General features: G+C 40.9%; 1 protein-coding gene across 1 annotated transcript; it reads left to right on the top strand.

Annotated features, from left to right (window-relative positions):
- The first annotated feature begins 4,482 nt into the window (after positions 1–4,482).
- LOC309552445 (kelch-like protein 24) lies at positions 4,483–22,942 on the top strand. Its single transcript, XM_082253404.1, has 4 exons — positions 4,483–4,582; positions 12,948–13,026; positions 14,228–14,455; positions 21,445–22,942. The coding sequence occupies exons 1-4, from the start codon at positions 4,486–4,488 to the stop codon at positions 22,802–22,804; spliced, it is 1,764 nt and encodes a 587-aa protein (XP_082109530.1). The 5' UTR covers positions 4,483–4,485; the 3' UTR covers positions 22,805–22,942.
- Positions 22,943–24,923: the final 1,981 nt, after the last annotated feature.

Below are 24,923 nucleotides of genomic sequence, written 5' to 3'. Positions count from 1 at the left end.
TGTCCCTCATTTTGGTCTGATCTATAGAGTTGTATATAAAATTCACTTTTTATCTTTTAAAAAGTGTTTCCCAGTGCTAAACTCTTCACCCAGTTTCTAAATTGCTGCATTTGTAAATGTAAAAAGCCAGTAAAAAGGAATAGTAATGGGTTTAGCAAATCATTTTTTTGTATAATTCTCCTTTAAGGGGGCATGGCAGGGGGTGTGTCCTATGCCTACATACTTTTTCTAATAGATGTCCCTCGTTCGCATCTCAAAAAGTTGGGAGGTATGTTTAATGTTTCACAATCCACAAACACCCATTTTTATGCATATAAGTCACGGTAGTGTGTAAGAGAAGGCATGCACACAACAAGGGCTATGCACAAAAGTGTTACCTACAGTGACTTGTGTGTACAAAGAGGGGAAAGGGTTAACTGTGGTGCATCCGGTGCAGAGACAGAGGAAATGGTTAAAGCAGTATTGTACCCAACAGCAAACATTTCATTTATTGCAGCTTACCAATTCTTAGGCTCCATGTACACGGGACGCATCTACATGTTATCTTATCTGTCCATGTACACAGGGTCGTTTACAGTCATTTGCAGGCAGTTGCGTTCAGGGACTGTTTTTAGAACGCAATTATTTGCGTTCGAACGTGTGTTTGCCGGCGTTTCAAATGCACAAATGCGTCTGAATGCGATGACCCGCGTTTAGCGTTCACGTTTTTCCATTTTAAAGGGGAATAATTTTTTTGACCTCTAGGAACGCTTCTAAATGCAAACTCCCGCAAACGCCGCTAAACGCGGGTACAAACGCGACCGAACGGACGTTTCAAACGTCCTAAAAATTCCAGCATTCAAAGGGACTTTTAACAACGTCCCGTGTACATGGAGCCTTAGATGTGATGGCTGCATTTGTTTTCTTTTTTTGAGCTTTCTTTCTATGCAGTCCTTTGAGACAAACCATCTACTACTGACAGGGATGCTTACAGATTTTATTTATCCATGTAAAATATTTACCCCAAAAGTGGTACTAAACCCAAAACCAAAAATGTAATATATTGCAGCTTACCAATCATTAGATGTAATGGCTGCATTTGTTTTCTTTTTTTAGGCTTTTCTCCCCTCTGTTTTCCCCTGGTGATCTGGCTAGTAACACACCTTCTGTATTACACAGACATCACTGTAGATGAAGGAAAACCAACTAAGGATACTCAAGCAATAAAGTGGTGAAAAAAGGTAAATTTTATTAAGGCACGTATGCCCATAAAAGTAAAAATAAGACACAATGCAGGGTAACGGAGAAACACACTGCAATGACACTGATTAAAACCATAAAATAAAGGGTGGCACTACACACATATGAAAATAGGACTGGAGCATATCAAATAGCATGAGCATAAACCAAGATTAGCTGAAATAATTGATACACCCTAGGGGTGGTATAGGTCTAAGACCAGCTAATAGGTAAGTCACTCAAAATGACCTGACAAACCACGCGGCATATGTCGAACAATGAAGTCGGCACAATTGCCGGGTGGTGTGTGGTAACCTCTATGGATGCATCCAATAACACAGCCAGAAAACGTACTTCAGTGAAAAATTAACCCGCTGTCACCTCAATAACTCATAGTATTCCTGTGTAGGTATATGCATGAAACAGGAAAGACTGAATCATGCATATACCTACACAGGAATACTATGAGTTATTGAGGTGACAGCGGGTTAATTTTTCACTGAAGTACGTTTTCTGGCTGTGTTATTGGATGCATCCATAGAGGTTACCACACACCACCCGGCAATTGTGCCGACTTCATTGTTCGACATATGCCGCGTGGTTTGTCAGGTCATTTTGAGTGACTTACCTATTAGCTGGTCTTAGACCTATACCACCCCTAGGGTGTATCAATTATTTCAGCTAATCTTGGTTTATGCTCATGCTATTTGATATGCTCCAGTCCTATTTTCATATGTGTGTAGTGCCACCCTTTATTTTATGGTTTTAATCAGTGTCATTGCAGTGTGTTTCTCCGTTACCCTGCATTGTGTCTTATTTTTACTTTTAAGGGGAAACGTGCCTTAATAAAATTTACCTTTTTTCACCACTTTATTGCTTGAGTATCCTTAGTTGGTTTTCCGTGGGGGGTTCCCTCCTGGACCACCCCCACTACTTTTTGTTTTTTCAATTTCATATCCCCATCCAACGGCTACTCAATGCCTCTTTTTAGCCCACAAGTCGTGTCAATATACACAGTATTGTGTGGCTAGGTATATCATTTACTTCAGTAATTTTGAGGCCCATTATGGATTACCACTAATCCCGTTTATTTTTGTATCACTGTAGATGAAGGATCACAGGGGGCACATTTTAGACAGCAACATTTGAAATTTGGGGGAGATAGAGAGAGAGATAGAGAGATAGAGAGAGAGAGAGAGATAGAGAGAGAGAGATCAGGGGGACAGAGGATAGGATCAGCAGTTTGTAGACCAGTGTTTTAGGACAGTATACAGGGGTAAGCTGGGCAGTGTACAGTGGTTCAGCAGGGGAGTGCACAAGAATTGGTAAGGTTGTGTACTGAAAATAAGTAGGGCAGAGAACAGGGGTCACTGCCGTCAGGGCAGAGGACTGGGGTCACTACCCTCAGGGCAGGGAACAGGGGTCATTGCCTTCAGGGCAGAGGACAGGGGTCACTGTTGTCAGGGCAAAGGACAGGGGTCACTGCCGTCAGGGCTTTGGGGGGGCGCAGTCCACCCCAGCACCCCCCTAGATCTGACCATGGTGGACATTGGTATCTGCTCTCTGTTACAAAAAAAAAAAATAGCCCCCCTTAGTTCTCTTCGCCAGGTGTGGTTTCACCTTGAAAAGTGAGTGTGTTCCATAGTTTGCTCCCAAAAGTGTATTCAGTTAGCCAAAGAAAAGTGTCACCTACATTTTTTTAGTTAAATAAGTGAAGAATAAGAATAAGAAAGCTGAAAGAAAGATTCAACGCTGAGCACATCTTGTCCATTTGTTTGGATCAAAAAGTTTTCAGTTTTGAATCCTATGGAGTTCTGCAAGCTTTCTTTTCTCCAGTACTTATTTGGCTTGCAGGGTATAAGGGGAGCCCCTGCCTGATGTTAGGCACTTCATCTGTTCGGAGGGTGATCCAGTTCTGGGCTGAAGAGCGTCCAACAATTTCTTTTTTTTTTTTAGATTTTTTAATTATCTGCTGATACTGTATCTATGACTAACATGGTACAGAGTAGTTTTCAACAAAATGGTGGCCCTCTGCACACAGACGTCAACTCTGTTGACTAAATGTGAATGATATGGGTAAAATATGGCTTCGGCTCCTGTTCTCCACCAATAGAGAACTCCTCTTTTCGCCCTTGGCTTAGGAGTTTTGAGAAGTTCTCTACAGGTGGTGAACAGGCTGAAGCCATCTTTTACTCATGTAGCACCCTCCTAGGTAGGTGCTATAGAGAGAGTATAGTTTTGGATCTTTTCTGCTTACCAGGAGTATTGCCAGATGAATCTATATTGTTCTCTGCCTTCCAGAGAGCAGGATCTGCTAGTGAGGTCTCCTCATGGTGCTCAGATGCAGCTCAGTTTGTCTGAAGTTTTTCACACTGGTCGAATAGGAAAGCATATTGGTCAGTGGGAGGAACGAATGAGCATGCTGGGATACTATATAAATGCCAATGGCACATGTGCTCGGGGTCTTTCAGCTGGAGAGCGGAGCCCTGGAGGGAGGGGTCGGCTGCCTCCTTCTCTGTAGAAGTTGCCATGCGGCCTCAGGTGGTCGACCTGAGGGCCTAATAGTTAGAGAGGAACTGATCCCAGAGGTCCTGCAGAACTGACTGGAAGGGAGACACTGGAAAGAATCTGATTCTGCACACACTGAGTACAGATCTGTGTCAAGGGGCCTGTCTTGAGGGGGCTATCCTTTCAGCTAGAAGAGTCAGCGGACCGGTGTCAGTAAAGGGGATGCAAGAGAGTATCCTGAAGATAATCTAGTTCACCAAGTCTGTTGTGGGAAAGAGAGCAAGAAGACTTAATCCTTTCCTTACACGTGGCAGTATGGTTAAAGCAGTATGACTGCTTCCACAAGTAACCAGGTGAGGCCAAGTGAGAGTTGTCCTTATTAACTGTAAATAATTCAAGTTCGAGTATCCCACTATTCCCTTCTCCTATCCAAGTTCCACAATAAATATCAAAAACCAAAACCCCTGGACTGTTTATTGAGCAATGAGCCATTGGGAGTAAGGATGAATGTGTGAACTGTCTGCAGGTAATCAGAGCAGGCCCTACAAATCATCACACAGCAAGCCCTATGGGTACGGTGCTACATTCAACTCATTCACATTTATGCAACAGGGAGTCAGTGTCTGACAGGCAGATCCTGTCTGTCTTGCACCAGGCTATTCACATGCTGATCCGACTGACGCAGGTTTGGGGGCATTCAAGCTGTACAATTTTCATTTGACTATTGTCACCTTATCCTATATTCTGCACAGACACACTATGGAAGAGTCATCCAAGCATCCCCCATGGTCTATGGATGAAGACACAGAAGCTTTTCTTGAAGATCATTATACTTTGGAATGTGATATAATAAAAGGTATAGTGGAAAATGCAGATTTAGTGATGCCTGTGAAGTGATATAAGACATTCAGTTCCATTTACTTTTCTTACCCTGAATTTATTTTCACATCAGTAGAGGATTTCCATCTTATACCATGTTGGATTCCAGCAAGATTCCAACAATATACAAAACATCAGTTGATATATATAAGTGATTACTTTTTCTCCTTGGTGTTGGAGGACTCTAGAAAGGGTGAACATATTGCAGAATATGAAAGTAGGTGTCCTTCAATTTTTTAAATTCTAAGGAAAGACTTTTTAGGATACACCCTGAAGAAGTCATTGAATTACTGTGACGAAATGCATTGGTGATTTGCCCATAACAGACACTGCATAGTCCTATCTTTATAATAATAATTCCAGGTATAAATATTTTTACTTTAGTGCAGCTTGGGCCAGTGTAACTATACCACACCTGTGGGATCCTTTTAAAAGCTGGATAGCGCTGTAGTAGACACTGTTACTTCTATTAAACCCAATTAGCTTTTAGGTCCTGTTCTTTTTTTTTTTTTAATTCTTTTTATTTCAATATGTGCATAAAAACGAACATTCCAAACGTCCTTGCAACAAAGGGACAAAACAATATAAAATAAAAAAAATTATACAATATCCAAATAATTATCTGTTTACTTAGTATCCATAATCTCTTTATGCCAAGGTATATCCATTTAGCTTAATTGATCGCCGTTGTCCCGGTGTGCCCCAACCCCTTGCTCCATTGCATTCATAGATTTATTTCCTCATCATACTATGTGCATCCCTCTATATCCTCTTAGTTATCTCCTTATATTCAACCATTGGTTAATGTTGATTGACTCCAATTATCCCAAATTTTATTATATTTCGTTGAGCATCCTCTATGCATATACAATACTTTTTCAAATGGTAAAATCTGATTTACCGCTCTTATCCAGTTCTTAACAGGGGGCTTCACTTGAATCCACTTAACTGTGATTGTTTTCCTTGCCATAAACAGTGTTTCTCTAAGCATTATCTTGTGATATCTAGACCATGTTATTTCATCTAATATACCCAGCAAACAGGTTTCTGGGGTCAAAGGTACAGGCATATTCAGGACAGAAGATAATATTTGAATTATTTCCTGCCAGAATCTTGATATCACTGGACAAAACCACATAATATGTATAAAGTCTGCCCGCTTAGCACTGCATCTCAAACATTTAGGAGATGCAATGCTTTGCATTGCATAAAGTCTACTTGGAGAGAGATATGATTGATGTAGCATATATAATTGTATTAACCTATTGTTTGCTGCTGGCGATACATATAAATGGGATGAACAGGCTTCTTTCCAATCTTCATCAGTTAAATTGGGAATTATTTCCTGCCATTTTGTTCTTATTGCCAAGGGATTCATTCCTGAATTAACCCTGGTTAAATGTGCATATATTTTAGAGATTAATCCTTTAGGGCCCTGGGACCTAAGGATACCAATCATTGGATATCTAGAGATCCAAGGTCCCAAAACTCCAAATTGCGCTTGTAACGCATGTCGCAACTGTAGGTATCTATATAATGAGGTATGTGGTATATCATATTTCATTTGTATATCTGAAAAAGAGTACATATGTGTTATGTCATATACGTCTGCAAGGACTGATATCCCTTTTTGTTCCCAGAACTGATACTCTACCAATTGTTTCAGTTGATTAAAAATTGGGTTTCGCCATAGTGGGAGATCCATGTTTATTTGTGTGTTTCCCTCTATACGTTTTGCCTCTCTCCATATTGTACGAGCTAATGTTAACATTGGTATTTGCTTATATTTTAATTTATTCAAAGGTGCTTCTAGGGCTATAAGTAAATTATCGATTTGTAAAACATGAGCCAGGTGTGATTCTACCATCTGTAGTGTTACTGGTACTATCCATCCTGTGAGATGTTTAAGTTGTCCGGCGAGATAGTATCTGTATATATTAGGAAGTGCCATACCTGCTTCTGTTTTAGCTCTCTGAAGTGTGGTTAACTTTATTCTATTTCTACCCTTTCCCCAAATAAATGTGGTAAATAGGGCATCTATTTTTTTAAAAATAGTTTTAGGGACTATAACCGACATATGTGAAAAAATGTATAAACATTTCGGTAATAGGACCATCTTGATTAAATTTATTCTCCCTGCAACTGAAAGTGGTAATTTAGCCCAAGTAGCTAATTTAGTTTTAATTGTTGTCATGAGTGGATTAAGGTTAGCCTGTAAAGCTGCTTGTGGTAATCTTGTAATATTTATTCCCAGATATTTGAAAGAGGACACTACCTTTAATAAACTTGAATCCTTGCTTAGTGTGAGTAGTTGTGGTTGCAATGGCATAAGAGAGGATTTTTGCCAATTAATTTTAAGGCCTGAATAAGAACCAAATAGTTCTATTATATGCATAGCTGCTTCCAATGATCCATGTGCATCATTTAAATATAAAACAAGATCATCAGCATATAATCCCACTATATCTATCCTTTCTGCCAATGTAATGCCCCGTACAGAAGGGGTTTGCCGAAGTCGAAGTGCCAAAGATTCAATAGCTACTAAAAATAAGAGTGGTGATAGAGGGCATCCCTGCCGGGTGCCTCTATATAATTGTATGGCCTTGGTTAAAAAGCCATTTACCAACAGCTGAGAAGTTGGATTTAGATACATTATTTCCACCCAAGTACAGAATTTCTCCCCAAATCCAAATGCCCTAAGCACTGCCTGCAAAAAGGGCCATTCAATAGAATCAAAAGCATTTGTTGTATCAAGAGAGGCCAAGACACTTGAGTCTGGTAGTTGATCTCTAAGCTGAGCTATAAGTTGTGTTCTTCGAAGATTTATAGATGTGGATTTTCCTGGCATAAATCCAGTTTGATCTGGATGTATAATATTAAGTATTACATTGTTTAATCTATGGGCCAAAATTTTTGCAAGAATTTTGTAGTCTGTATTTAATAATGATATGGGTCGGTATGAAGCACAGTCTGTTAAATTTTTATCTGGTTTTGGAATTAGTACTACTGTAGCTAAATACATGGATTCAGGAAGTCTTTTTACCCTGAAAGCTGCACCAAATACTTGAACTAGTACTGGGGCAAGAATATCCACGTATTTACTACATACTTCTAACGGAAGTCCGTCTGGTCCTGAAGCCTTTCCTATTGCTAGACTTGTTGTTGCTCTTCTTACTTCTTCCTCGCTTGGATTTTCCTCTAATGATTTAACCTGCTCGGTCGTTAAGGCTGGAAAGTGTATTTCACTCAGATAAGTTGAAATTTCATCTGCATTATACGCAAGAGAGGTGGCATACATATCAGTATGAAACGAGTGAAAGCATGACATAATACCAGCCACATCCCTTACGCATTCCCCATCAGGGCGCTGTATATTAGTTATAACTAAACTTGTACTTTGTTGCTTAGCCATATGTGCTAAAAGAAGACTTGAAGTATTCCCTTGTTCAAAGTACTTCTGTTGATATTCAAATTGTTTGTATTTAGCTATTGCTGCTATATGTGTAGTGTATTTTCTTACTGTCATTTCCCATTTTTCCCTATTTATTTCAGTTGGGGTTTTCAAAAACGCAGCTTCTGTATCTCTATATTGCTCTTCTAGATCTTCCGTTTCCTGCCTGGTGGTTCTTTTAATATATGATATTGTTGATCTAAGTGCCCCCCGTAGATATGCTTTCAAGGTATCCCAAAAGATCAAATCTCTTTGGGATCCATGTGTTTCTAAAAATATCTGCAATTGTTCAGGTATACAATCGTGCGTTCCAATCTGTGATAACCAATATGGCTGAAATTTCCAGTTTTGCTTCATTCCCTCAATTCCTATTGCTATATTTACCAGGAGTGGTGAGTGATCAGACACTCCTCTAATCAAATATTCAACAGAGACAACCCTAGAAATAATTTTATCATTTCCCAGCGCCAGATCTATTCTTGACAGACATCCCCTTCCTGGGATGGCCCAGGAATAAGCCCTGGTCTGGGGATTAAGCATTCTCCACAAATCTCTCCATCCAAATTCCTCCCCTAACTCACGAAAGATAAGTGGTTTTCGAGTTCTTTTTAGGGGGGGTCCATGCCTGTCCACCAGCGGGTCCCACAGAAGATTAAAGTCTCCCAGGCATAGCACTAATGCCTCTGGGTATAAACTTGCAAATAGCATAGCTTCTTTAATTACACTTAATGTAGCAGGTGGTGGATTATATATACCTAAAATAACAAATGGTATATCATACACTTGAGCTCGTACAAATACATATTGCCCTTCAGGGTCTACTTTTTTTTAAAGCACTTCCATGGTACCGACCTATCAGGTCCTGTTCTAAATGGCTGCCCTGCTGCATTGTGAATACAGGAGGTTGCTTGCTCTGCAGGGTCACTGTTCTGACAATGCTTTATAGTTTCTCAGTGAATGCAAAACATTCTCTGATTGGATGAAGGGAGAAGCATAACATTATCATCCCACTATTCCACCTTGTCCAGTCAGAGAACACTTTGCATTCAATGAGAAAATGCAAAGCAATCTCTGTGGGCACTTCCTGTGTTCACAATGCAGCGGGGTAGCCGCTCAACACATGACCCAGAAGCTAGTGGAGGTCACTGGAGTAGTGGTGCCTTCTACAATGACTTCCAGCTTCTAGAGGGATCCCACAGGTATAGTATTTGCATAGTTACACCGGTCCAAGCTGGACCAATGTAACTACATAAAAATATCCATACCTGGATAAGCTTTAATATGAAGTAATGGATTGATAGTATATCCTTGCAGAGCTGCTTGGGGGTATGAGGAAATGTTGCACTTTCTGTGGGTAAATGATACAAAGTCACTTACCTGCAGCATAATACAACCAGCAAGTACAAATTGCTTATAAAGGTGGAAACTTACATCATACTACTGGATTTGATGTGTGAGATGCATTACCATTGATGACTTTCCTAAGATCAAGATATGGATGATCAGTGGGAGTAAATGGCAGATAAGTGGTACATATATGCATTGTGTAATAATAAAAAAATGTCAGCGCTCTAGAACAAAATAAAAAGAGAAAACTAGAGCTGCTAGCAAAATAGTGAAAAATATACATACACACAATATACATACACCCAAAGAATGAATACAAAACAATTGCAGTGCTCAGAATTAATAAAACATCGTGAAAGGTCCAATATGAGTCCAAAAAAAGTATATAAATTGAATTAAATAAAAGAAAAAGTGTCCCAGTGTAGAGAACAAAAAATGAATATTGTCACTCGTGAGCGTTGTCCTCCACCATATATATATAAAGTGCACACTCACCAGGGCTAGTTGCTGTCCAAATTATAAGACAGCAATAGCGCATGTAGCTACTGGTGTCTAGGTCCTTTTCGGTCCTGAAGAGCGAAATTAGCCAATGCAGAGAGTCTCCTCGTCTGGAACCGTTGCATCAATTAGGCACATATGGTGATCCAAATAAAGAATATAGAGATACTCATAGTGTAGCAATCAATAAAAAAAATTGCGAACTCGCAAAATGGTTAAAATAACACTGACAAATCGCAGTATAAAAACAATAGAAAGAGGTCCAACCAAATGGAAAAGGCAAAGATGTATCTAGTCACTTACATCAGGAGCCACCACCTCAGGTATTAAAGTGGTGGCTAGACCTCAGCCATGTCTCAATAGCTATACGGACGTTTTGCGTCACGCGCATCATCAGGAGCATTTTTTTTTTTTTTTTTTTTTAGGGTTCCAACCACTTTAAGCTGTGCTTGAAACTGTTGTCCTGTGAGCCGCCTGTCACGCAAGCTGTTGACTCTAAGAAACTTGTTTTCTGATTCTGTTGTGGCTCTGGGTCTACCAGACCTCCTCAGGGTTTCTTCCAGCTTCCAAGTACCTTTTGATGGTGTAGGAAACTGTACTCACTGTATACTGTACTACTAAATGCAGTCCAAATATTGATTAGGAGGGTATATAAACACAGTCTGTTTAACTTTGTACCATTTCAGGTTATTTACTGGATTTGAGCTGTCTCATTTAAAAAAAAACTGAGAAAATGGGTGAAAATGGGTGAAATCCTTCATGGTCCCCACTATTAGGAAGTTTTCTCGAAAGGACTTGACTGGCATGGAGTTCCATTGTATAGCAGCCATCAATGTGAAATTGTAATCTACGCTAGCCACTAGTTCCATATACACTGTGCTGTTGATTTGGGACCTTCTATGACATGCAGTGAGACCCCAATACAAAAATATTTACATTTTTATTTTTTTGCTAGAACCCCCAAACACATATATATATATAATTTTTACAGAGGCCCTATAGAATAAAATGTTCGGTGTTGCAAAATTTAATGTCACATGGTAGTCGCGTAGCGGTTTTTCAAAAGCAATTATTTTGGAAAAAAATACACTTTAATGAATTTTATTGCACACAAACACAATATAATATTGAATTTTTGATAAAATACACTGAGTAAATAGATACCTAACACGTCACACTTTAAAATTGCGTACGCCTGTGAAATGATGCCAAACTACGATATTTTAATTTCTCCATTTGCAATGCTTTAAATGCCTAAACAGGTGACCAGTTTAGAATTACATGGGAGGTCTGTCACTAGAATTATTGCAGTCTCTGTTGTTCAGGACGAAACCTTACAAGTGAGGTGTGATCAATGTTTACATTTGCGTGCGTGAGTTACATATGCGTTCGCATTTGTGCGTAAGCACAGGGGTATGGGGTGCTTTCATTTTTTTTATTATTATTATTTGTTTTATCTAAAAAAAAAAAATTCACACTCTTTACATTTTTTTTGTATTAACTTTATTGCTATCACAAGGGATGAACAAATATCCCTTGTGACAGCATGGGCTGTGATAGTTCCTCTCTATGGAGAGATCTGGGGTCTGTCTCTCCTCTGGCCTCCAATGCAGACAATCAGTCACAGATCGTTCTGAATGGCTGCTTTCCTGGCTGCTAACAGATAGGTAAACAAAGAACTGAAACCGAAAGTGACAAAATCCTCATTGCTTTCAGTTTTCGGGGTCGCAAACAAAGTTGGTTCCTCTTTCTGTCTGTGTAGTGCAGCCATCGCCACTGGTTGCATTGCTCCTGGGCTCCGTGATCGGACCACCACCAGTGGTGGCGGGGACCCCCTTCTACCACCCGCCGAAGTGAACATTCTATGGTCGGGAATTGGTTAAACAGTATTCAAGGCCAAAATATTTTTCATTACTTTTGGAACGAGTTAGGAAAAATTAGAACTTCTTTCAGGTTTATATTGTTTGCGTCCTAACTAGTCCAATGTAAGTATTTACAATTTGCCATATCTAAACTTTAGTTTTAAATGTTGTTGCTACTTTGTGACAGCAATTTGGATAAGGCCCTTTCCTTTTTTTCCCCACAAAAACACCCAGCTAAGCAAACCAATGTCCATAAAGAGTCAACCTGAAGAAATAAGAGTGTGTTCGCCGTAATATCTCCATAAACTCTTCAACAGACGCCAGACTTGATTTTTCTCAATGTTATCCTCCATAAGGCACCGCTAACAAGTGTAGGAATTTGACATTGCCCAATATCAGTGTCCATCCTCACTAACACACTTGTGGCTGAATGGAAGCTAATCTTACTCATGAGATTCCAATGTGGAGATTCAAATTCCTTCCTAGAGGAGCATGAGCCTCTAAGAGCAGAAAATAAGAGATTGCTTTCACATTAAACCTAAAAACAGAAATGTTATATACTGCAGCTTACCAGCCCTTAGATGTGGGGGTGACATTGTTTTTGGGGGCTTTTATCCTTTATTTTTACCTTGATCTTGATTTTTACCTTGATCGTGATCTTGTGAATAAGAAACTTCTTGTCCCTTTTGTGCCTTCACTCACTTCTACACTATATCAGAGGAGAGAGACAGTGTTGCTGCTGTCCTGATTATGACTACCAATGCATGTCCCCACTTCATTGGGGAAATGAATGATTTGCAGAAGGTAGTTTGAAAGGAAAATAAGGATGTTTTTGCTTTTAGTTCAATTCACAGAAAGTGTCGAGGACATGACATTTCTGGCAAATTCAATGGATATTTCTGTACTTGCTGAAAATGTTCTTGGCCTGAAAATTTAAAACGAATGCAGTCACCATATCTAAGAACCGGTAAGCTGTAATATATATATTTTTTTCATTTTTGGGTTTAGATATACATTAGTTTCCTTGATGGTAGTATGAGATTTTATCAAACAAAAGGCCGGATTTAATAAAGATAATTTTCCAAAAAAAATAGAAGTCCAGATAAACTTGGCCATGAATTGTACTTAACCAACAGAAATTTTCATAAGAAACAAAAACTGTATTATTTTTATGTTGTGGCTAGGTCTACGTGAGCTCTACCTTAGAGAAACTCTTTGTGATGCAACCATAATAACTGAGAGCAGAAGGTTCCCCTGCCACAGGTAGGTGTATTACATTTACAAAATGTGTAAAGTATAAAGGAAGAAACAAAAGATGTCTTTGCTGCCCATCGCAGTGTTTCAACTGTGGATTCATTTCTTATATAGTGATACTGCATGTACGGCTGGTCAGGTCCCCACTGGCCAAAATGACTTGCATAAGGCATTACATACTCCCTAATCGCCTAATGTTTGTGTACACCTGACTATTACACCTATCTAAATGCCCAAAAGTATGTGGACAATCTTCTGAATTACTTTGTTTCCAGTAAATGTTTTGGTGGCCATACACACTTCTGTAAGTGATCGATTAATTTTCCAATTTTATTCATAAGTCTATAGTTGACAACACATTTGATTGATATACCACACACTGGGAATTGGATTTCAATTGATAGTTAAGATATGATTGTAACTTACGATCATAAGTTTTTGATCGCATTTCTGTTTCCAATCCAAATCTAATCAAAATCTAGCAAAACTCTAATGTTATGGCTATTTAAAGGTTCGCAAATTTGATTGTTTTGATCAAAGTACACATCGATCAAATGTTAAAATCACAGTGTAGGGCCACCATTAGTGCTACAACAAATAAATGCATTTTAGACAATTGTACACTTCCAAGCTAGTGATAACAGTTTGGGGTAGGATCATTTGTGTACTACCCCCTAGGCACAAAGCCAGCTCCATAAAGACATGGTTTGATGAGTTTGGTGTGGAGGAACAAGAACTGCCTTCACAGAGTTCTAAACTTCAACCCTCCTGAACATCTTTGGGATTAATTGGAACTCCAGTTGTGTGCCAGGTCTTCCTATTCAACATTAGTAGCTGGTCCCGTAAACACTGTTTTGGCCGAATGGGCACACATTCCCACAGACACACCAAAATCTAGTGGAAAGGCTTTTCAGAAGAGTGAAAGCTGATTTAAAGCAAGGTGGGGCAACTCCACTATTATTGTCTATGGTTGGGAATGAGATGTCCAGCAACTCATATAGGTGTCATGGGCAGGTGGTACACAAATTATTGGTCACATATTATAATTTAACATCAATGTCTGTATTAGACATTAATATATATTAGTAGAATTCATGCTTCCAGAAGCTATAGTACTGTACTTGCTTAGATATAATGTTCAATTATTTTATCCTATAATTTTATTCTATAATTATTTTATTCTATTATTTTTTTTTTTTACTTTTTGCAGGGTTGTACTGGCCTCGGTCAGCCCATATTTCCAAGCCATGTTCACTAGCTCAATGCTAGAATCTGAACACGGAGATGTTTGCCTTCTGGATGTCCCCTCTTCTGTCATACAGAGTATCCTTCACTTCATATACAGCGGGGAAGCTGCTCTCAGCTTGGAATCTGTTGAGGAGCTGTTTACCATGTCCAGCCGCCTGCAGATTACAGCTTTGCAGGATCTGTGCAGCAGGTGCTTGATTATTGTTTATTACATATACTGTAGGTGATGATATCATGTCTATGAGCAGCTGCAGACACCCCTGGCCAGAAGAATTAATGGAAGATAGCTGTTAGGGCTTTTGTTAATTTTTTGACATTGGTTTGAGATGCTTCTGAAACTGTTCAGAATTCATCATTGGGTAATGTGACCTGCAGTTGACTTCCTTCTGACTTGCCTTCGAATTGCTCAAAAGGGGAAGTATGGCCAAAGCTTTTTTGGCCCTACTCCTCTGGGCATCACAGGAGTGCACTTTGTTCTAAACTCCTGTGACCTATTTTCCGCCAACTGCGGGCTAAAGCTGACGTCACTCAGCCGCTCCAAGCTCTGGAAAGATTGCGACTTTACAGTTGGGACCCACCTAGATCCCTGGACCAGCAGCTGGCTCAGACTCTCAGTGAAGTGCTGGGAGACTGAGCCAGCTGCTCCTGCCCCCTACACAGCCCAATGCTCCAGTGAGCACTGGAGTGGCAGATCAGAGAGCCCATGACCAACAGTCTCTCTGCAGACTGAAAACCGAGAATTGAGCATTCAACGGTTTTTGATCACTCATTTCTCAGTGTAGAGCCAGCAGGGGACAGCTGCAGCTGGGATCGGTGCTGCATCCATCTAAGTGAGTATGATGGTTTTTTTGTATTTCTCGACTTCTTGTTTAAGCAGGTTTTGCATTTCCATAGGCTTGTATAGGAATAAAAACCCTCTTGAAGAGAACAGAAGCCTGTCAATACAGGTCCCTATGCAGCTGGGATTAGTTATATCTGTCTGCATGCACAACTCAGGCGTTCACCGTTCTGCTTGCAGCTGGCCTAAAAGACATCTGTAGAACCTTTGTTGATGGGCTTTTGCTGTTTTAAGCAGGTTTTGCATCGCCATTCATTTCTGTGGGAATGCAAAACCTTCTTAAAGCGGGTCAAAACAGGGTAGGTCAACACAGGTCAAATGCTTCTGCCCAGTTTTCTTTTACTAAACTGCTCAAGCTCTCCCCCTCTTGGATAGCTAATTAGACTACTTACAATAACACAGGAATTGTGCATAAGACACAGGACAGCTCTGAATCTGACATTATAAACAAGCATTTTTATACACTTAAAATTACAACCTTGATACTTGCATTTTATATTTTACCATTTTGAGGTACAGTTTCCCATATTGTGAGAAAGTTAATTGTTGTTCCACCTGAGAACTAGCGGCGTGCACTGCTGGGCCAGGGACTGTGAATTCACTGGCAGTCACAGGTTCCACAATAATGACTGGGATGCAAACAGCATGATTGCCATGATAGCCAATTGTGGTGATTACATGAGGTTTCTCCTCAAACAAACCTCTGCTGGTTGCAGCTTTCACTCTGCATCTCCCTCTTCACTCTTTCTCTCTATCTCGGAGTGTGCACCTGCTGTGCACATAGAAAAAGACATAATGGTTGATTTACTGAATCCATGGCAACCATTTTAACATAGTTTTTGAAACCCTCTATGGGATTTTGTCAGCAACCAAACCAAAAAGTCACTATTCATAAAAACTTTCTTTTTTTTACAAAATTATTAAAAAATGCAGAGATTTGTTTCTTTCTAAAAGCACATAGGGCCATCTTCTGGCCTGAAAACATTGTACACGTATATACAGATGAAGATAGTTCTCCTATATCCCATATCTTATGAGGTTGGATATTCAGCAGATTGCTTGCTTAAGCCCCGTACACACGATAAGAAATTTGGCCGGGAAATTTCGTCCGACGACCGATCTGCCGATTTTCGGATTGTTAGTATGGTGCTTTCGACAGCCGACTCTGACTTTTCGGCTGAAAAACTCCTGATGTGCAGGCATTAAAATTTTTGTCCTCCGTCAAAACACGTCCGATTTTCATCTCATTAGTACAGATTTCGATGGGGAAAAATATTATGAGCAAGACTAGGCATGCTCAGAGACGAAAGAACACATACAAAACAAACCAACACATGACATCACTTCTGAAGTAGAATTCTGTCGTACGGGAAATTTCGTATGCAGTCTAGAGCACATTCCAACCAACAGACACCACGCTGGACAAAAGACGGACGAACGTTCGGCGGAAATTTGTGGCGTGTGTACAAGGCTTTAGACATCATACACCCAAAGCGTTTCTAGATTTATCAATTAATCTCTTCTTCTGGGATAGTCAGATGCCTTTCTAAAATATCAAAGAAAACTTCCAATAATTTTTTTATTTTTTGTTTATTTCTTGCTTTTCTTATTATGGGACCCACTCTTAAGCTGGATAGACACTATACAATCTCCTTTGGATTTTTTCCTTTAGATTTACCAAAACCATATAATATGGAGGTCAAACCTAAACACTTTAAATTTGTATGCAATCAGGCAGGCCCTTGCACTACATAGTTGAAAGTAAATCTAAGGCCCCTTTCACACATACAGTCCGTTCAGTTCATCAGTTCAGTCACGTCAAATGTATCAGTTTTTCATCCGTTTTTCATCAGTTTTTCATCCGTTTTTCATCAGTTTTTCATCCGTTTTTCGTCAGTTGTCATCCGTTTTTCATCCGTTTTTCATCAGTTGTTATCCGTTTTTCATCCGTTGTCATCAGTTGACATCAGTTTTTCATCCTTTGTCATCCGTTGTCATCAGTTGACATCAGTTTTTCATCCGTTGTCATACGTTTTTCGTCCGATCCGTTTTTTTGACGGATGAAAAATAGGGCATTCATCCGTTCAAAAAAACGGACATTGACGGAAGTGGATGAAAACGGATGTTAACTGATGATCATCAGTTGTCATCCGTTTTTACATAGAGATGCATTGATGTCCGTTTTTCATCCGTCAACGGATGGATGAAAAACGGACAAACGGACAGCATGTGTGAAAGGGGCCTAAAGGAAATTGAACAACACAAGCTGTATAGTGTGTATCCAGCTTTAGAGAGATCTTTATATTTAAGGTCCATACATGATAGCCCCTATCCATTCATGGGAGACCTATGATCCTTGCATGGGATCACCCCTGTCCTTGTGCAAGTGGAGACTGATAAAAGCAGACATTTTGAGAAGTGGTGGTATATCTTGCTATGTTTGTAAGTATATCGTGATGAAATGGTTGAATTCATTTGGATGTGACATTGACAGACAGTTTATTATTGGAAGCAAACAATCTGCTGAATATCAAATCTTATAAGATATGCAATATTGGAGAAGTATTATCTTCATCTGTATACACAGTGGATCTAAAAAGTGTACACACCCATTAAAATGTCAGGTTTCTGTGATGTAAACAAATTAAACAAAGATAAATAATTCCAGATCTTTTTCCACCTTTAGGCTCCATGCACACTGGGCGTCATAAAAACGTGCTCCAAAGCTGTTTACATAACGCCGGGAAACAGCAGCTGTAAAAACGTGCTTTCAGTAGCTTTTTCTACTAGCGTTATTGCACGTTTGGCCACAGTAGCTGTTAGCAGCGTTTTTTTCTGCCTCCATTCAAAATCAATGGTTCCCTATGGGAGCCTATTGATTTGAATGGACGTCACACCGCAGGTCGGATCAGGGTGATCCGACTTGCGGTGCGACCTGCACTGTAAGAATCTTGAGGGGGAACTCCACGCCAAAATGGGGAAAAAAACGGCGTGGGGTTCCCCCCCAGGTTCCAAACCAGGCCCTTCGGATCTGGTATGGAATTTGAGGGTAGCCCCGCGCCAAAAAAAACGGCGTGGGGTCCCCCCCAAAATCCATACCAGACCCTTATCCGAGCATGCAGTCCGGCATGCCAGGAAAGGGGAGGGGACGAGCGAGCGGCCCCACCCCCCCTGGATCATACCAGGCCACACGCCCTCAACATGGGGGGGTGTGGGTGCTTTGGGGCAGGGGGGGCTCTGCACCCCGCACCTCAAAGCACCTTGCCCCCATGTTGATGAGGACAAGGGCCTCATCCCCACAACCCTGGCCGGTGGTTGTGGGGGTATGCGGGCAGGGGGCTCATCGGAATCTGGAAGCCCCCTTTAACAAGGGGGCCCCGATCCCGGACCTCCTCCCTATGTGAATGGGTATGGGGTACACTGTACCCCTACTCATTCACCCCATAAAATGCAGTGTATGGAAATAACAACAGGAGACGTTTTGGAAAATTTATTAAAAATCTTCATCCGGCTCTTGTCCTCTCCGGGGGTCTTCTCCTCTCCGTGGGTCTTCTGCTCTTTTGCTGTCCGCCCTTCTTGTCTTCTCCTCTCCGGGGTCTTCTGCTGTCTTCTCCTCTCCGGGGGTCTTCTGCTCTTTTGCTGTCCGCCCTTCTTGTCTTCTCCTCTCCGGGGGTCTTCTGCTGTCTTCTCCTCTCCGAGGGTCTTCTGCTGTCCGCCCTTCTGCTGTCCAATCTTCTTGTCTTCTCCTCTCCGGTCTTCTGCTCTTTTGCTGTCGGCTGTCCTTCTTCCTCCGGTCCTCCTCCGACGACGTCTTCAGCGATTATGCCGGCCTCTGGTCTCTGCAGCTTATTATATAGCCTTTTGGGGCGTGGCCGCCAGATGACGTCATCGGGAGACCACGCCCCCTTGTGTCACAGATGACGTCATCTGTGACACAAGGGGGCGTGGTCTCCCGATGACGTCATCTGGCGGCCACGCCCCTAATGGCTATATAATAAGCTGCAGAGACCAGAGGCCGGCATAATCGCTGAAGACGTCGTCGGAGGAGGACCGGAGGAAGAAGGACAGCCGACAGCCGACAGCAAAAGAGCAGAAGACCGGAGAGGAGAAGACAAGAAGATTGGACAGCAGAAGGGCGGACAGCAGAAGACCCTCGGAGAGGAGAAGACAGCAGAAGACCCCCGGTATTAGTCAGGAGAAGAGTACAAAAGAATTTCCAAGGCATTAGATATATCATGGAATGCAGTGAAGACAGTCATCATCAAGTAGAGAAAATATGGCACAACAGTGACATTACCAAGAACTGGATGTCCCTCCAAAATTGATAAAAATATTGGTCAGGGAGGCTGCCAAGAGGCCTACAGCAACATAGAAGGAGCTGCAGGAATAGCTGGCAAGTACTGGCTGTGTGGTACATGTGACAACAATCTCCCGTATTCTTCATATGTCTGGGCTATGGGGTAGAGTGGCAAGACGAAAGCCTTTTCTTACAAAGTAAAACATCCAAGCCCAGCTAAATTTTGCAAAAAAACACATCTGGAGTCTCCCAAAAGCTTGCGGGGAAATGTGTTATGGTCTGATGAAATCAGGGTTTAACTTTTTGGCCATAATTCCAAAAGATATGTTTGGCACAAAAACAACACTGCATATCCCCAAAAGAACACCATACCCACTGTGACGCATGATGGCGGCAGCATCATGCTTTGAGGCTGTTTTTCTTTAGCTGGAACAGGGGCCTTAGTCAAGGTAGAGGGTATTATGAACAGTTCCAAATACCAGTCAGTATTGGCACAAAACCTTCAGGCTTCTGCTAGAAAGCTGAACATGATGAGGAACTTCATCTTTCAGCATGACAACGACCCAAAGCATACATCCAAATGAACAAAGGAATGGCTTTACTAGAAGAAGATTAAAGTTTTGGAATGGTCCAGCCAGACCTGAATCCGATTGAAAGTCTGTGGGCTGTGCACAGGAGATGCCCTTGCAATCTGACAGATTTGAAGTGTTTTTGCAAAGTCAAGATGTGCCATGCTGATAGACTCATACCCAAAAAGACTGAGCGCTGTAATCAAATCAAAGGTGCTTCAACAAAGTATTAGATTAAGGGTGTGCACACTTATGCAACCATATTATTTTATTATTTTATTTTTACTTCTCTCCACCTAAAAGGTTTTAGTTTGTTGTTCAACTGAGTTTACAGCTTATGGGTCACAATAAAGGTGGAAAAAGTTCTGAAATTATTTAACTTTTTTACATTACAGAAACCGGACATTTTAACATGGGTGTGTAGACTTTTTAGATCTACTGTAGTTGTAAAATATTTTCAGGCCAGAACATGGCCCTGTGTGCTTAATAAAAAAAAAAAAAACTCTGTGTATTTTTTAACAATTTTGCATCAAAATATTTTTTTTATAAATAGTGACTTTTTGGTTTTCTTGCCAACAAAATCCCATAGAGGGTTTCAAAAAACAAAAACATTGTAAATTGGGATGGTGGCAATCTTTTCCCTGAGTGAACAAACACGCGCCCCGGACGACGTCACATATGACGAAACCGGTCGGGCGGTACCTGACGTAGCGTTACCACGCCCCCTAGATGCCGCCTCAGTTCGATACATGCGGGTTGCCGCTGTTTTTACTCTGCTTGTTCTTATCTTGGAAACTGTAAGTGTGATTCAAATAAATCCTTCCTTTTATCATACTGGATTACGCTATGTGTATTTCTATTTTTCCTCCTACACATATGGTTTATTCCATCTGAGAGTTATTTGCAAGGATTTGTGCCTAAGGAATATCTCCACCTCCTAGTATCTGAAGGATTGATATCACCACCGATTTTATATCCTAGCGTGTGTGGCCCATCCACTAAATTGGGGGCCGATGCTTCTGGTAAGCAGCCAAATTATATATATTCCTCACGGTTGTATTCAAGCTTCACCATCTCCTTGGGATATCAGCCTTCCACCTGTCACCGTCCACTCTGGGACTTGTGTTTTTCTGATTTGTTGTTCTTTAAAGGACTTTTTTTATTAATACTTTTTAGTAATATTATTGCACATGTCGTCATTTTTTGTACTCAATATTTATTATATGCACTATATTGTGTATGATTTCAGTTGCTGATATTAGCGCTACACTATTTGTTGCACATATGGTTTTTGATTTCTATAAAGATCAAGTGTTTAGCTGCTTCCACTATCACATATACCACTTCAAATTCACTTTATTCTTATAGCGCAGGAACTTTTGGATTTTTATTAATGAATATTAGTGCATAACTTCTTCTTTTTCAGCAACTTCTGATAAGATTTATGAGACTTTTTAATGTTGTCTTACTTTTAGATTTCTCATCCACAAGCTAACCAATGATAACTGCTTCTGGATTTACAGACTGGCTCACAGCCATAATCACATCAGACTTCAAGGGGTAGCTATTCAATACATCAGCTGGAACATAACCAGTCTTTATCAAAGAGAAGATTTTCTCCATTTGGAGCAGGATGAATTAATAAGCATCCTTTCTTCGGATCAGTTGATGGTATCTTCCGAGCTTTGCATCTATCACATGGCTCTTCGCTGGTGGAAAGCCAACAGGGCTGCAGGCAGTCCATTTCCTGAAGAACTATGTAGAGTCATCCAGTTTTCATTAATGTCTCCCCAGGAGCTAGAAGAAGTCAAAAGAGACTTAATTGTCGAGCTGTCTGGTCTTCAGAAACCAGTACCTTTCAAACTACGCCAAGGTATGTTTGAAAGCTGGATTGTTTGCATGGACCTTCAGGCCAGAGAAGACCACACTCTTGATGATAATGATTTTTTCCTTGACTGCTATGACCCTGTTTCCAATGAGTGGGATAAGATGAATCCCTTAAAATCTTTGATGTATCCTGGATGTCTTGCTGTAGAGAACTATTTGTATGTGACTGGGGGGTTGAACCAGGATGATTCTGTTTCCCAGACTTTCCATGTTTATGATTCGTTAACAAACAGCTGGACAGAGTTTCCATGTATGAAGTGCCCAAGGGCTCTACATGGATTCTTATCTTATAAGAAGAAACTATTCGCAGTGGGAGGATGGAATAGAGATGAAGTTATGGACTCAATGGAATGTTTTGACCTGTCCAAAAATTGTTGGTCTGAGTTATCTAAACTACCATTTCCGTTGTGTGCTTTTGCATCCACAAAATTAAAAGGTAAACTTTATTTAATAGGAGGAGAAACTGGACAGGATCGCTTATTTAGTGAGAAGGGACTACTGATTTATGATACAAATTCAGATTTGTGGAGTCACATTCCAAATAAAATTGTTGTGGCATTTGGAGGAGCAGTGACATTGGGTAACAAGATGTTTGTGATTGGTGGTTATGATAATTATTGTCCATCTACAGGGCAGGCAGTGGCCACGTCTAGGTGTTTGTGCTTAGATGAACAGGGTTGGGTGTCCCAGGATCTCAAAGTCCCACCACTTCCTGAGAAGATAGCATCTGCTGGAGTTGTGCAATGGAAACAAAGAATCTATGTTTTGGGTGGGGAAAACATGGAGCAATTTTATAAAACTATATATTATTGGACACCAGGTGACTCCAAATGGACACTTTGTACCCAAGGACTACCTATCCCTCATGAAGGAGTAAGTGGCTTTGGTTGTGTTACTATGTGGGTCCCTATGAGAAAATTTTGTCATCTTATCCCACACAGGCGATAAAATGCTTGACTCTAAATATATATATTTGTTCATCACTTACTAGTTATGTGTTTCTGATTGAAACATGTGGAGGGATTGCTAGCTGACAGCATCATAAGCTATCTAATAAATACAGAATAAAGAGGATTATGAGAGAAGTTTGCATTGATCTGGTCAGTTAAGTAGCAGAGGGGGTTGTTAATCAGTTTCAGCTGCTTTGGTGTTAATTAAATTAACAACAGGGGCACTAGATGGGCAACAATGAGATGACCTCCAAAACAGAATGGTTTTACAGATGGAGGACACTGAATTTTTTTCCCTACTCCTCTTTTTTCACTTTTTTGACTGTTTTTCACTAGTTTTGCATTTGGCTAGGGTCAGTGTCACTACTGGTAACATGAGGCGATACCTGGACCCTATAGAGGTTGCACAGGCATTCCAACTCTTCCATGATGGCACATCAATACATGCCATTGCCAGAAGGTTTGCTGTGTCTCCCCCTACAGTCTCAAGAGCGTGGAGGAGATTCCAGGAGATAGGCAGTTACTCTAGGAGAGCTGGACAGGGCCAAAGAAGGTCTTTAACCCATCAGCAGGACCGGTATCTGCTCCTTTGTGCAAGTAGGAACAGGATGAGCACTGCCAGAGCCCTACAAAATGACATCAAGCAGGCCACTGGTGTGAATGTCTCTGACCAAACAATCAGAAACGGACTTCAGGAGGGTGACCTGAGGGCCCAACATCCTCTAGTGGGCCCTGTGCTCACTGCCCAGCACCATGGAGCTTGATTGGCATTTGCCATTGAACACCAGAATTGGCAGGTCCACCACTGTCGCCCTATGCTTTTCACAGATTAGAGCAGGTTCACCCTGAGCACATGTGACAGATGTGAAAGGGTCTGGGCAAGTCGTAGAAAATGTTATGCTGCCTGTAACATTGTTCCGCATGACCGGTTTGGTGGTGGGTCAGTGATGGTCTAGGGAGGCATATCCATGGAGGGACTCGCAGACCTCTACGGGCTAGACAATGGCACCCTGACTGCCATTAGGTATTGGGATGAAATCCTTTGATCCATTGTCAGACCCTACGCTGGTGAAGTGGGTTCCACCTGGTGCACAACAATGCCCAGCCTCATGTGGTGAGAGTTTGCAGCCAGTTCCTGGGGGATGAAGGAATTGATACCATTAAATGGCCCCCACGCTCACCTGACCTAAATCCAATAGAACACCTCCCGGACATTATGTTTTGGTCCCTCTGATGCCACCAGGTTGCACCTCAGTCTGTTCAGGAGCTCGATGATGCCCTGGTCCAGATCTGGGAGGAAATACCCCAGTACACCATCTGTTGTCTCAAAAGGAGCATGCCCCAACGTTGTCAGGCATGCATAAAAGCACATGCAGGCCATACAAACTACTGAGTTATGTAACTGGAGCAACATGGATTAGATGAGTAAGATACTGAGCTGCCTTAATGTTTGATGTGATTATAGGTAGTGGGAAGATATATGAATTTAACAATGTAAGAGACCTCCCCGAGGGGAGATATAGGGGGTGAGGCTAGGAATGGAACTGCCTTCCAAGTATGCAGGCTCTTTAACGATGTTACAATTGGACAGTGATGTATTTATTGTTTTTGAATTGTTGTAAACCCCTATTTTGTGTTTGGGAAAAAGAATAAAAGATATATTTGAAAAAAAAACTACTGAGTACCATTTTGAGTTGCTGCAATGGAATTTCAGCAAAATGGACTAGCTTGGTGCATCATTTTTCACTTTGAGTTTCGGGGTGTCTTTGAATCCAGCCCTCTGTAGGTTATAAAGGTAGGCACCATGTACATTAGCATTTTTTTAAGCTTCTAAAAGCTGTTATTAGCATTTTGTGTCTGCTCCTAGAATCTAATTAGTGTTATCCTATGCACATCCCATCCTATCTAATGTTATCCATGCACACTACTTTAGGCTATTAATGTTTTTTGAGCTTCAGCATCTAGGAAGTTTTTTCCCCCAGAAAAAAATACTAAACGCTTCTAAAAAATGCTACTAACAGTTTTTTTGAACGTTTTTTTTTCATTTACGTATTGTAAAAATGCTAATAAAATGCTTAAGCTCCTAAAAACTTCTAAAAGCTACTAAAACGCTATCC

The sequence above is a fragment of the Pelophylax lessonae genome (assembly GCF_965119305.1).
Source record: "Pelophylax lessonae genome assembly, chromosome: 4".
Classification (NCBI taxonomy): Eukaryota; Metazoa; Chordata; class Amphibia; order Anura; family Ranidae; genus Pelophylax; species Pelophylax lessonae.
The sequence above is the reverse complement of the archived record's forward strand: the minus strand, read 5'-3'. Positions and strand labels throughout refer to the sequence as shown.

What these genes read in the sequence shown, in the direction of transcription:
- LOC309552445 (XM_082253404.1), top strand. Translation starts at nt 4,486, where the DNA reads ATGGAAGAGTCATCCAAGCATCCCCCATGGTCTATGGATGAAGACACA. An exon ending in GGAATGTGATATAATAAAAG is followed by an intron (nt 4,583 to 12,947) that starts GTATAGTGGAAA and finishes TGTTGTGGCTAG; the next exon opens with GTCTACGTGAGCTCTACCTT. An exon ending in AGAAGGTTCCCCTGCCACAG is followed by an intron (nt 13,027 to 14,227) that starts GTAGGTGTATTA and finishes TACTTTTTGCAG; the next exon opens with GGTTGTACTGGCCTCGGTCA.